The following is a 12,200-nucleotide window of genomic DNA, read 5'->3' as shown; positions in this document are numbered from 1 at the left end:
AAATTCAATGTGAACAACTTCGTTGCAAACCTTTGATGTATAACCTACAGCAGATAACGGTTTTGTTTTCATATCCGGGCTGTTTCTTAAGCATGTTGTTCTCCTGATTATATGGTCCGGTCTGTAGGTTGCTTTATGTTGTTGTTTCAATAAAAATCTTTAAATTAAAAAAAAAAAAAAAAAAAAGAATACCTTTCTGCTGCCAGGCATGAAATATTCCCTGACATAATCCTGGCTGAAAATCTCCATTACCCAACGATGGTAGGAAGGAAGGTTTTGTATAACGAAGATGTAGAAGCTTGAAAAACCATGTCTGAGTCTTCAGCAAAGGTTGAACTAAAGCACTAGACTTAAACTGATCCGGGAGTTTGCCAGAGATCGCTTGTAAAGATTAACGCAAGCTCCAAGGATGCATCAAAGTATAACAAAGGCAGCTGTCACCAGACACTTCTGACCAGACCCTCCACCAGAGGTGGTCCTCCTCTCAGATCCAGCAAATTGCTCTAGTTCCTGAACGTACCCGGATCAGTCCAGACAGTGGGTTGAGCCTCCTTTCCAGCAGGTGGAGACAGACTAAACCTCGAAGGATGCCCTATATCAGGACAGAGCCTACTCTCTAACCCTTCAGTATTCATCTGTCTCCAGCAGGTGCAGCATCTCCCCTTCGGTTCTCTGCTGTAGGCTAGTCAGCCTTCTCTTATGTCTTCTTTAGGCTCAAGCAAGTACTTCTGTTAGTTATCTTTTGTAAAAAAAAAAAAAAAAAGAGAAACATTTCTGTTTCTGCCTTACTGATTTTTTGTGTGGGAGACGGCTCCATCTCCCAGCTCTTGCCGGGCTCAGGGGGGCTTACCCCTTTTGCGCTGCATAGCCTGAATCCGTGTATGCTTCCAGGTGTGGGGACCGAGGCTCTCGGGGTCTCGTTCCCCCCCTCTGGCTGCCGAGAGGGTTTTTTAAGAAAGAACCCGCTGCTGCGCTCAGTAAAAAAAAAAAAAAAAAGTTTTTAAACTCTAAATAAGTTGCAGGTACTCACCTACTTCTAACTTATTTGCAGCAGTTGACCAGCTTTTTGTAGTTTTTCTGGTCCTAGCAGGCTTTGAACCGGCAGCCAGACAGGCAGGAGGCAGCAGGTTTCCCTCCTGCTCTCTCCGGCAGTGCAGGCTGTCAATCACAGCTTTTTTTTCTACTTTTTTTTTCTCAGCCGCGGCTCTGCTATGCCCCGGCAGGCAGCCTGCCTCTCTTGTGGGCTGCCTTCATCGCGTTTTTCGTGTCAGGGCCTCTGTTCTGCTTGCCTGCCGGGTGGGGAAGGTCCCTCCTCGGCAGGACAAGCAAATTTAGACCGGGGATCCGTTTCCCCCGGCATGGCTAGGCCTTTCCCGGGTCGGCAGAGCCCAGGAATGGCCGCATCTTGGATTTTTCTTCGGGGCCAATTTCAGAGCTCCCTGGGGCTGGGGAGCTGGATTTTTTTGATTTACCCCCCGATTTGACCCCCGCGGGTCCCCAGGAGGGGGGTCCTGACCCCTTCTCGCCCCCCTCCAGTAAATCCAGGGTCCCTTTTTCTGCAGATTTCGTCCTTCTCATGCACAAATCCTATTTAGCTAGCCTGCATAAGTAGGACGAAAGCCCCCCCTCGACCCCCCCCCCGCCAAAAATCCCTCGCTCCGCGCCATTGACCTTTGGACCGGCTGCAGAGCCCCGGGGGCCAGTTCGAGTGCGGGTGGTCCCAGGGGTGCCCCCGATGACTCCCGGGCCTTCGGACCCCGCTGCCTCTCCGGATTTGGAGGATGCCCCCCCTTTAGAGGGGGATGACCCCAGAGTCCTCCGCTTGTTCTGTAAGGACGAATTAGAGCCCCTTATTCCCTTTGTGCTACAGGAGCTGGGTCTGGAGAGTCCCTCGGTGGAAGATCTCATGGAAACTTTACCTAAGGATATGAATCTGGTCCTGGGAGGGCTCCGGGGTCCGGCCTCGGCCTTTCCCTTCCATCCTATGCTTAAGCTCCTAATCCTGCGGGAATGGGAGGCCCCTGAGGGGGCGCTCCAGGTGGGGCGTGCGATGGATAAGCTCTATCCCCTCCTGCTGTGGACTCTTATGTCTCTGCGGTGGCCAAACACACCACGATTCCGGTAGAGGGTCCCACGGCTCTGAAAGATCCCCAGGATCGCAAGTTAGAGGCTCACCTAAAGCGCATCTTTGAAGTCCTGGCCCTCAGGGTCCGGGCGTCTTGCTGTAGCAGCCTCATGATGCAGGCAGGCCTCCAGTGGGTTCAACAGTTACTCTGCGCCCAGGAACTTCCACCGGCAGAGGCAGAACAGGCCGAGCGTCTGGAGGCCGTAATCGCCTACGTGTCGGACGCCCTCTACGACCTGGTTCGTGTGCAGGCGAAGGCGATGGTTTTAGCAGTGTCTGCCCGGAGGCTCCTTTGGCTGCACAATTGGTCGGCTGATCCGTCGTCCAAGACTCGGCTGGGCACGCTGCCCTTCAAAGTTAAGATGCTTTTTGGTGAGGAACTCGAGAAGCTTATGGATTCCTTGGCTGACAACAAGGTCCATAAGCTTCCAGAGGACTGTCCTAAACCTGCCCGGTCTTACGCACCCTCTCGTCCTCGCTTCAGGGGTCAGCGTCTTTTCGCCTCACGGGGGCGGGGCGGTTCCTCGAGAGGTACTTCTCGTGCTCAGTCCTGGACGCAGTCCTTTCGCGGGAGGCGGCCCTTTCGTGAGGGCCAACCTGCGCGTGCCGCCCCCAAACCTGCCGCGCAATGAAGTTCAGCTGACCCATTCCTCGGTTCCTTGCCTCGGCGGCCGTCTCTCCTTGTTCTTCGAGGAATGGGTCAAAATTACCTCGGACCAGTGGGTCCTCGACATTATCAAAGAGGGGTACGCTTTCGAGATTGTTCGGGACCTTCCGGATCTCTTTCTTTTCTCGCCGTGCGGACGGGCCAAAAGGGATGCGGTGATGCAGACTCTCTCCAAGCTTCTGGCTCTGGGGGCGGTGGTCCCAGTCCCGGAAAGGGAGATTGGCGCCGGCCAGTATTCCATTTACTTCACCGTGCCCAAAAAGGACGGGTCCTTCCGCCCCATCCTGGCCCTGAAGAGGGTCAATCGGGCCCTCAAAATCCCTCACTTCCGCATGGAAACCCTGCGTGCAGTTATTGCGGTGGTCCGTCCCGGAGAGTTCCTCGCTTCCCTCGATCTCGCCAAAGCGTACTTCCATATTCCCATCCACCGCGACTACCAGAAATATCTTCGCTTTCACATCCTCAATCAGGACTTCCAGTTTCGGGCGCTCCCCTTCGGCCTTGCGACCGCGCCCCGCACTTTCATGAAGGTCATGGTCGTAGTAGCGGCGGCTCTGCGCCGGGAGGGGATACTTGGCCACCCCTATCTGGACGATTGGCTCATCAGGGCCAAGTTGGTAGTTTCCTGCTGGCAGGCGGTGGATCGCGTCCTGGCTCTCCTCGCCTCCCTCGGGTGGATAGTGAATTTCTCCAAAAGCAACCTTCAGCCCTCCCAGGAGTTGGAATTCCTGGAGCCCACTTCGACACCTGAGTAGGCAAGGTCTTCTTACCGCGGACGCGCGCCCTCAAGCTGATCGACCAGATCCGGAACCTGATCGCGCTACCTTCCCCGACAGCCTGGGACTATCTGCAGGTTTTGGGATCCATGGCGTCCACCATCGACCTCGTTCCCTGGGCCTTTGCTCATATGCGTCCGTTACAGAAAGCTTTGCTATCCCGTTGGCAGCCAGTGTCGGAGCAGTATCACATAGTCCTCCCGTTCTTGGACTCTACTGTCAAAGATTTACAGTGGTGGCTGTCTCTTCCTCACCTTCTGCAAGGAATGCCTCTTCAAGCTCCGCAGTGGACGATAGTGACCACGGACGCCAGACCGTTGGGCTGGGGTGCGGTCTGCCTCTCTCAGTCCACCCAGGGCACCTGGTCGCTGACTCAGTCTCGCTGGCACATCAATCGACTGGAAACCCTGGCGGTACGTCTGGCTCTTCAGGAGTTCCTTCCCCTGCTTCGCGGCAAGGCGGTATGAGTCCTTTCCGACAACTCCACCACAGTGGCCTACATCAGTCGCCAAGGGGGCACTCACAGTCCCCTGGTAGTCTTGGAAGCCAGCCGTCTCCTCTCTTGGGCGGAGCGGCATCTACAGTGCCTTGCAGCCTCCCACATCGCGGGCAAGGAAAATGTTCAAGCTGACTTCCTCAGCCGTCAGGTGCTCGATCCGGGAGAGTGGGAGCTCTCGGACGCGGCCATGGCTCTGATAGTGGACAGGTGGGGTCCCCCTCACCTCGAACTCATGGCGACTCTGCGCAACGCCAAGGCCAATCGGTTCTTCAGCCGCTGGAGGGAGCACGGCTCGGAGGGCGTGGATGCTCTGGCTCTGTCTTGGCCGGCGGACACTCTCCTGTATGTGTTCCCCCCCTTGACCCCTGGTGGGGAAGGTTCTCAGGAGAATCGAGCTCCACCGAGGACCAGTGATTCTCGTCGCGCCCGAGTGGCCGCGAAGGCCGTGGTTCACGGATCTCATCAATCTAGCGGTGGACGGGCCCCTATGACTCGGTCATCTTCCTCGTCTCCTCCGGCAGGGGCCTGTATTTTTCAACCAAGCCGATCGCTTTTGTCTAGCGGCCTGGCTTTTGAACGGTGTCGTCTAAGGCGTAAGGGTTATCAGGAGGAGGTCATCTCCACCTTGCTGCGAGCCCGAAAGCAGTCGACTTCTCTGGCCTATGTATGCATTTGGAAGTTTTTGAGTCCGTGTGTGCGGAGTCTGGTGTTCCGGCACGCTCTACCTCGATCCCTTTGGTTCTTTCTTTTCTTCAGAAGGGTCTCTCTAAGGGCCTCTCCTTCAGTTCTCTACTCTTTCAAGTCTCTGCGCTCGGCTCTCTCCTGGGTCGGGTGAACGGTTATACCTTAGCAGCTCACCCGGACGTGATTCGCTTCCTGAGGGGCGTTAGACATCTACGCCCTCCCTCTCGTGCCACGTGGAGTCTCAACTTAGTCCTTCGGGCTCTCTGTGCGGCTCCTTTTGAACCTCTTCGCCACGCTACGCTCAAGGACCTTACACTCGAAACGGTCTTTTTGGTCTCTCTTTCCTCTGCTCGCAGGATTTCCGAGCTCCAGGCGCTGTCCTGCCGGGAGCCCTTTTTGCGTTTTTCTGATTCTGGGGTCTCTCTCAAGACGGTCCCTTCTTTCTTGCCTAAGGTTGTTTCCGCCTTCCATGTCAACCAGTCGGTGGAACTTCCCGCGTTTTCTCCGGAGGAGATCGCGGGTACTGCGGGAGGCGACCTTCGTCGGCTCGACATCAAACGGGTCTTGCTTCGCTATCTCCAGGTTACCAACGACTTTCGTGTGTCACACCATCTCTTCGTTCTTTGGAGTGGTCCCAACCGAGGTAAGCAGGCTTCTAAGACCATGATTGCGCGGTGGTTAAAGGAAGCCATTTCTTCGGCATACCTTTGCCAAGGTTGTCCACTCCCGGAGGGTCTGAAGGCCCATTCTCTACGCTCTTAGGCTACCTCGTGGGCGGAGAGTCAATCTGTCTCCCCGCAGGAGATTTGCAGGGCCGCCACTTGGGCGTCTCTGCACACCTTTGCTCGGCACTACCGCCTGAATGTTCACACTCCGGTTTTCGGTTCTTTTGGGCGACAAGTGCTTCGAGCGGGACTGTCTCGGTCCCACCCAGTTTAGGGAAGCTTGGGTACCTCCCACTGTCTGGACTGATCCGGGTACGTTTAGGAAAGGAAAATTAGTTCTTACCTGTTAATTTTCGTTCCTGTAGTACCACGGATCAGTCCAGACGCCCTTCCCTGTCTGTTTTTTCTGTCCTCTCGAAGCTTGTTTTCTTGCAGGTTCGCAGATTTTCATTCTTCAGATTTGTGCAAGATTACTGAGCAACTACACCGGAAGCCTTGGTCGTTCTTTTATACCAAGTTTATGCAAGAGCTTATAGGCATACCATGTTTCTGCATTGTTCTATTGTTGCTCCATTGAGCTTTATGGTTACTTGCTTAATCCTATCCTTGGGTTTGTTGTTTTCTGCTTTGACATACGTTATACTGAAGGGTTAGAGATAGGCTCTGTCCTGATATAGGGCATCCTTCGAGTTTTAGTCTGTCTCCACCTGCTGGTGGAGTTCAGGCTGTGACATACGTTATACTGAAGGGTTAGAGATAGGCTCTGTCCTGATATAGGGCATCCTTCGAGTTTTAGTCTGTCTCCACCTGCTGGTGGAGTTCAGACTAGGCAAGAAAAAGGGGGAGTGACTGGACCACCAGTATCACCCCATGCAGCCAGGCTGAAGGTCACCGGGAAAGCGGGTCCCAGGCTGAATACTCAAGGGGACATGTCCCCCCTGGAGCCCAGTAAGAGCTAGGAGACAGCAAGTCTCATTATGTAAACTTTGTCCTGTTTTATTTTATTTTTAAATGGAAGTTAACAATACTTGCTTGATCCTGTATCAACCCTGAGGGAAGAGGAGAAGAGAAATCCCAAAGGAGAAGAAAAGGAGACAAACCTAGAGAACCGCAGGTTCAACTGTCTGAATCTGCTGGAGACAGAGAAATACTGAAGGGCTGCAGGGTAGGCTCTGTCCTGATATAGGATACCCTTTCAGTTTTTCTCTATCTCCACCTGCTGGAAAGGAGGCTCAACCCACTGTCTGGACTGATCCGTGGTACTACAGGAACGAAAATTAACAGGTAAGAACTAATTTTCCTTTCATACCAGAAAGCTGCAGAAAGGAGGTGATGCAGTTGCTTTACACCCCTGTTCCCTCTGAGGTTTGTTAATGCTAAGAAAACCTTGACCATTGTCGCTATGAATAATATATAACCTTTATTTTCTTCTCCAGGGATCAAAGAGTCCAAGAGAAGACACGAGGAGACGCATCCTGAGGAACCCACTAAACATCTGGAAGTGACAAAACCTGTACTAGAGAAAGATGAAGCAGATACCTGTCCATGTTGTGAGTGGGAGGAAAAACTGCTGGAATCCGTGCAAGCCAGAGGAAAGGCTGAGAAACCGGACAGGAGAATCCACTGAGAATGTGACGTCCTGTGAGCAAAACACACAGCACTTGAGAGAAAAGACTGGGATGAGACCCTTTTCAGGCAGTGAATGTGCAAATAAAGTAATATTAAAAGTTCATCCAAAAATTCATACAGAAGAGAAATCATTTCCATGTAGTGAATGTAATAAAATTTTCATTTATCCATCACAAATCAAAATGCACCAGAAAATGCACTCGAGAGAAAAGCAATTTACATGTACCGACCATGATCAAAGCTTCAACTGGCAATCAAATATGAAAGGGCATCAAAAGATGCACACAGCAGACAAACCATTCACTTGCACTAAGAGTGCTAAAATTTTCAGTAGGAATTCAGAACTGAAAATGCACCAAAGGATCCACATGGGAGACAAACTATTTGCATATACAGAGTGTGATAAAATCTTTGGGTTAAAATCTCACCTGGAAACGCAGCAAAGGTTCCAGAAAGATGAGAAATCGTATACATCCACTGAGTGTGATAAAAGCTTCATTTGGAAATCTGAACTAAAAAGGAATGAAAATATTCACGCAGGAGAGAAATTATTTGCATGCACTGAGTGTGATAAAAGCCACAGTTGTAAACCAAAACTGGAAATGCACGAACGGACCCACTCAGGAGAGAAACCATTTACATGCACTGAGTGTGATAAAAGCTACAGTTGGAAATCCTGTCTAAATGTGCATGAAAGGATCCACACTGGAGAGAAACCATTTCCATGCACTAAATGTCATAAAAGATTCAGTTGTAAGTCAATCCTGAAAAATCATGAAAAGATCCATACAGAACAGAAACAAGTTACATGCACTGATAAAAGCTTCAGTTCGAAACCTGAGATGAAAAGAAATAAAAGGATCCAGAGAGCAACCATACCATTTACATGCATTGAGTGTGATAAAAGTTTCAATTATAAATCAAAACTGATAATTCATGAAAGAATGCACTCAGGAGAGAAACCATTTACATGCACAGAGTGTGATAAAAGCTTCAGTTCTAAATCAAAACTGAAAAATCATGGAAGGTTTCACACAGGAGAGAAACTATTTATATGCACTGAGTGTGAGAGAAGCTTCATTTGGCATTACGAACTGAAAAAACATGAAAGAATCCACTCAGGAGAGAAACCTTTTACGTGCACAGAGTGTGATAAAAGCTTCAATTCTAAATCAAAACTGAAAAGTCATGAAAGGAGGATTCACACAGGAGAGAAACCATTTACATGCATTAAGTGTGATAAAAGCTTCATTGGGAAATCTGAACTGAAAAAGCATGAAAGAATCCACTCCGAAGAGAAACCATTTACATGCACTGAGTGTGATAAAAGCTTCAGTTGGAAATCAAAACTGAAAAATCATGAAAGGATTCATGCAGGTGAAAAACCATTTACATGCACTGAGTGTTATAAAAGCTTCATTTGGAAATCCCAACTTAAGAGGCATGAAAGGATCCACTCAGGAGAGAAGCCATTTACATGCACTGAGTGTGATAAACGCTTCAGTCAGAAATCAGTACTGAAATGTCATGAAAGGATCCACACTGAAGACAAATCATTTCCATGTACTGAGTGTAATAAAAGCTTCAGTTCTAAATCAAGACTGAAAAAGCATGAAAGGATCCACAAAGGAGAGAAACAATTTACATGCATTGAATGTGATAAAAGCTTCATTTGGAAATCTGAACTGAAAAGGCACGAAAGAATCCACTCCGGACAGAAACCATTTACTTGCACTGAGTGTAATAAAAACTACAGTTGTAAATCCCAACTAAAAGTGCATGAAAGGATCCACACTGGAGATAAACCATTTACATGCATTGCGTGTGATTAAAGCTTCAATTGTAAATCAAAACTGAAAAATCATGAAAGAATCCACACAGAAGAGAATCAGATGGAATAAATGGACTAAGTATCTCTCACATGGTTACTCTGTTAAATAATACTTGAATTAAATCTCAGGTAGGTGACTGCTATTATTAACGTGTGATAGAAGCAGAAAGAACATTTTATACCGACTGCACATCTCCCACCCTTAGTCTAAGCACTAGGGCAAATGATGGTGGTAGGAATGGTGCTGAATCTTCAGGTGAAGATAAAATCCCTGGTGTAGCTGTAGGTCATGGTGATGCTATTCCTGCAGCAGCCGATACACCAAAGAAGCTAATGAATATTCTTATCTACTAGCAAGTGGACCCCTGAAACACCATTTTTTACATCTAAGGTTGCAAAAGGCAATGAATAAAAATCTTTTATCTTTATTTGGCCAGATCATAACACAGACATACTTAAGGGACAGCATCTTTAAACAATTGAAGGATGAAGCTGAAAAAGAAGGAAAAGCACAGAGGAACCCCAAAGGAGAAAAGAGCACAGCAGTAAAGGTACCAGAGACCAGTTCAAGACAGATCAGGAAGACGAGGAAAAAGGAGAAAACACGAGGCACACAAACAAATAAGAACCCACTGTAGCAAGGGTGCCCAAGCAGCTGGAGAGGGTGGGTAAGGCAGCTGTTGGGTTGAGTTGTCAGGATAATTAAAGAATACCAAGTAAAGGTACCAAAGACCAGTGCAACACAAGCTAGGAAGGAGAGCGAGAAGGAGAAGAATGAAACACCCAAACAAGTAAGGATCATAGGAGATGGGGTTCCAGAGTAGACAGAGGAGAAGGGGAGGTAACTGGTGGGATGTCCCTTGGGGGTATAAGAGTCATTGTGGGGGGAGATGGATGGAGTGGGACAGGCCAGGAAGCAAGGTGAAGAAGAAGGAAACAGGAGACTGAAGAATTGACAGTCATGCTCTTGTTCTGTCTGGAGAGGGATAGGTATGCTGGTGTCTTGGAGAGGAAAAGAGTACAGAAAACATATGTAACACCCAAAGTTCGAAGCAAGATAAGTGACATGAATATGCCAAGTTTGCTTACCGTAAATGGGTGTTTTCTGTAGATAGCAGGATGAATTAGACATGATGTGTGGGTGATGTCATCAGGCATCACTGGATGGAACCATCTCTCCAAGCTAGTAGAGCTTTGAGTTCTACTGAGCATGTGCGAGAGTTCCTGTGTGCTCGTTGCCTCTAGAATCTCCTCAGTCTGTATCCAGGCTAATAGAATAGAAATGTCTGCTGTCCAGGGAGAAGGGCGGGTATCTCCTGTCTAATTCATCCTGCTATCTACAGAAAACATCGTTCCCTGTACGTACTAGGATCAGTCCAGACTGCTAGGTTATGCCTCCCTTCCAGCAGTATGCTGGTGTCTTGGAGAGGAAAAGAGTACAGAAAACATATGTAACACCCAAAGTTCGAAGCAAGATAAGTGACATGAATATGCCAAGTTTGCTTACCGTAAATGGGTGTTTTCTGTAGATAGCAGGATGAATTAGACATGATGTGTGGGTGATGTCATCAGGCATCACTGGATGGAACCATCTCTCCAAGCTAGTAGAGCTTTGAGTTCTACTGAGCATGTGCGAGAGTTCCTGTGTGCTCGTTGCCTCTAGAATCTCCTCAGTCTGTATCCAGGCTAATAGAATAGAAATGTCTGCTGTCCAGGGAGAAGGGCGGGTATCTCCTGTCTAATTCATCCTGCTATCTACAGAAAACATCGTTCCCTGTACGTACTAGGATCAGTCCAGACTGCTAGGTTATGCCTCCCTTCCAGCAGATGGAGTCAGAGAGAAACTGAAAAGGCACCTCCTATATACCCTGGTGCGCCCCCTGCGATCCCTCAGTATATCTCTGACTCCAGCAGATGAGAGAGTATAACCTGCGGTCCTTATCTCCTCTAAATTGGGAGGGGTTCCTCAGTCAGGTTTGATTTCAATTTTGTGGGGAACCCTAGGACTAGATCAATTTATAAAAAAAAGACTCAAACAAGAGCCTTAGCAGGCCAGGCAGGGCATTGCCCTAGAGCCTTTCCCAGAGTGTCTTTGCTCCCTTACCCAGTGAGAGAAGGGGGAGGATTAATCGGTGGGCTGGTCACTCTCCCCCTCCGCCTCCAGAGACGCACAATTCCTCAGAGAAGATGTGGCAGAGGGGTATTGTTCATTGGCAACCCTCTTCAGGCTCTCAGGTTTTCTAATAAAGTTTATTAAAAAAACAAAAAAAAGGCAGCGATTGAAAAAAAAAAAAAAAAAAAATAGAAAAACGAGGTACGTGGCTTTCCTTTGTGTTGTCCCCTGCCTGCTTCCTCACTTGGGTCTCCGGAAGGGGTGGCCTGCCACCCAGTCCCGATTCGCGCCGTTCGCTCTCCGGTTTCCCGCCGTTTTCGCGTCGCTTCAGGATGCCAAGGGGGACTGCCTGTACCTAGTGTGGGGAGGCGGGGCTTCGGCTCTCGCGCGAAGGCCTCTGTTCCCGGGGACGAGGGGCCTTCGTGGGGAGCGGCCCCGAGGGAAAAACCTCTGCTGCCGCGGCAGACAGTCTCGGGCAGGCAGCGGCATGGCTCGCTCCCGATATCGGGGGCGGCGGCCATCTTGCCCTCTTCTGTGCAGGCGGCGGCCATGTTAGAGCAGGAGGGGAGTGAAGCGGATTCAATAGGGGACCTTAACCCCCACCAACCCCGCGATTTACAAGGGGAGCTTAATTTACGGCCTTTGGGCGCAAAGGGAGGTCCTTTGAAGAGGACACATCCCTTTTCATCTCAGTTTGTACTATTGCTGCATAAGGCTTACATGGAAGCTGAGGCTGAATGGGAGCAGGGGGTCCCTATCCCCGATAAACGTGGTAAGCCTTCTTCAGGTCAGGTTGGCCTAGAATTGGGGGGTTCTGGTCCGGTTCCAGCTCCCAGGCCTTCCCCCAGCGCAGCTGCGGATCCGTTATCCCTGGGTTCACACTCTCCGGATGCAGGGATTGACGTGGCGGCTGCGGATTCAGTAGAAGGGGATGACCCCCAGGTGCTTCGGTTATTCCGCGAGGAGGAGCTGGATCCTTTAATCGCGCATGTCCTTCAGGAGCTGGGGATTCCGGTGCCACAGGCAGACTCCGATTCCGTGCCAGGGGACTTAGAGTTGTCCGGGCTCCGCGCGCCGGCATATACATTTCCCTTTCATCATAAGCTGTTTCAGATTGTATCCCGGGAATGGGATACTCCGGAGGCTACTTTGAGAGTCAGCCGGGCTATGGATAAACTTTACCCGCTCCTTCTTGATTCCTTGGAGCTCCT

The 12,200-nt window shown here is 49.8% G+C and overlaps 1 protein-coding gene across 1 annotated transcript; it reads left to right on the top strand.

The window, feature by feature from the left end:
- Positions 1 to 7,227: 7,227 nt before the first annotated feature.
- On the top strand, positions 7,228 to 8,877 carry LOC115081412 (gastrula zinc finger protein xLCGF3.1-like). The gene is made up of 2 exons (XM_029585863.1): positions 7,228 to 7,798; positions 8,423 to 8,877. Exons 1-2 carry the CDS (start codon positions 7,228 to 7,230, stop codon positions 8,875 to 8,877), a joined length of 1,026 nt encoding a protein of 341 aa, XP_029441723.1.
- Positions 8,878 to 12,200: the final 3,323 nt, after the last annotated feature.

This window comes from Rhinatrema bivittatum, unplaced genomic scaffold (assembly GCF_901001135.1).
Source record: "Rhinatrema bivittatum unplaced genomic scaffold, aRhiBiv1.1, whole genome shotgun sequence".
Taxonomy (NCBI): domain Eukaryota; kingdom Metazoa; phylum Chordata; class Amphibia; order Gymnophiona; family Rhinatrematidae; genus Rhinatrema; species Rhinatrema bivittatum.
Note: the sequence above shows the minus strand (reverse complement) of the source record. Positions and strands in the feature narration are given on the sequence as shown.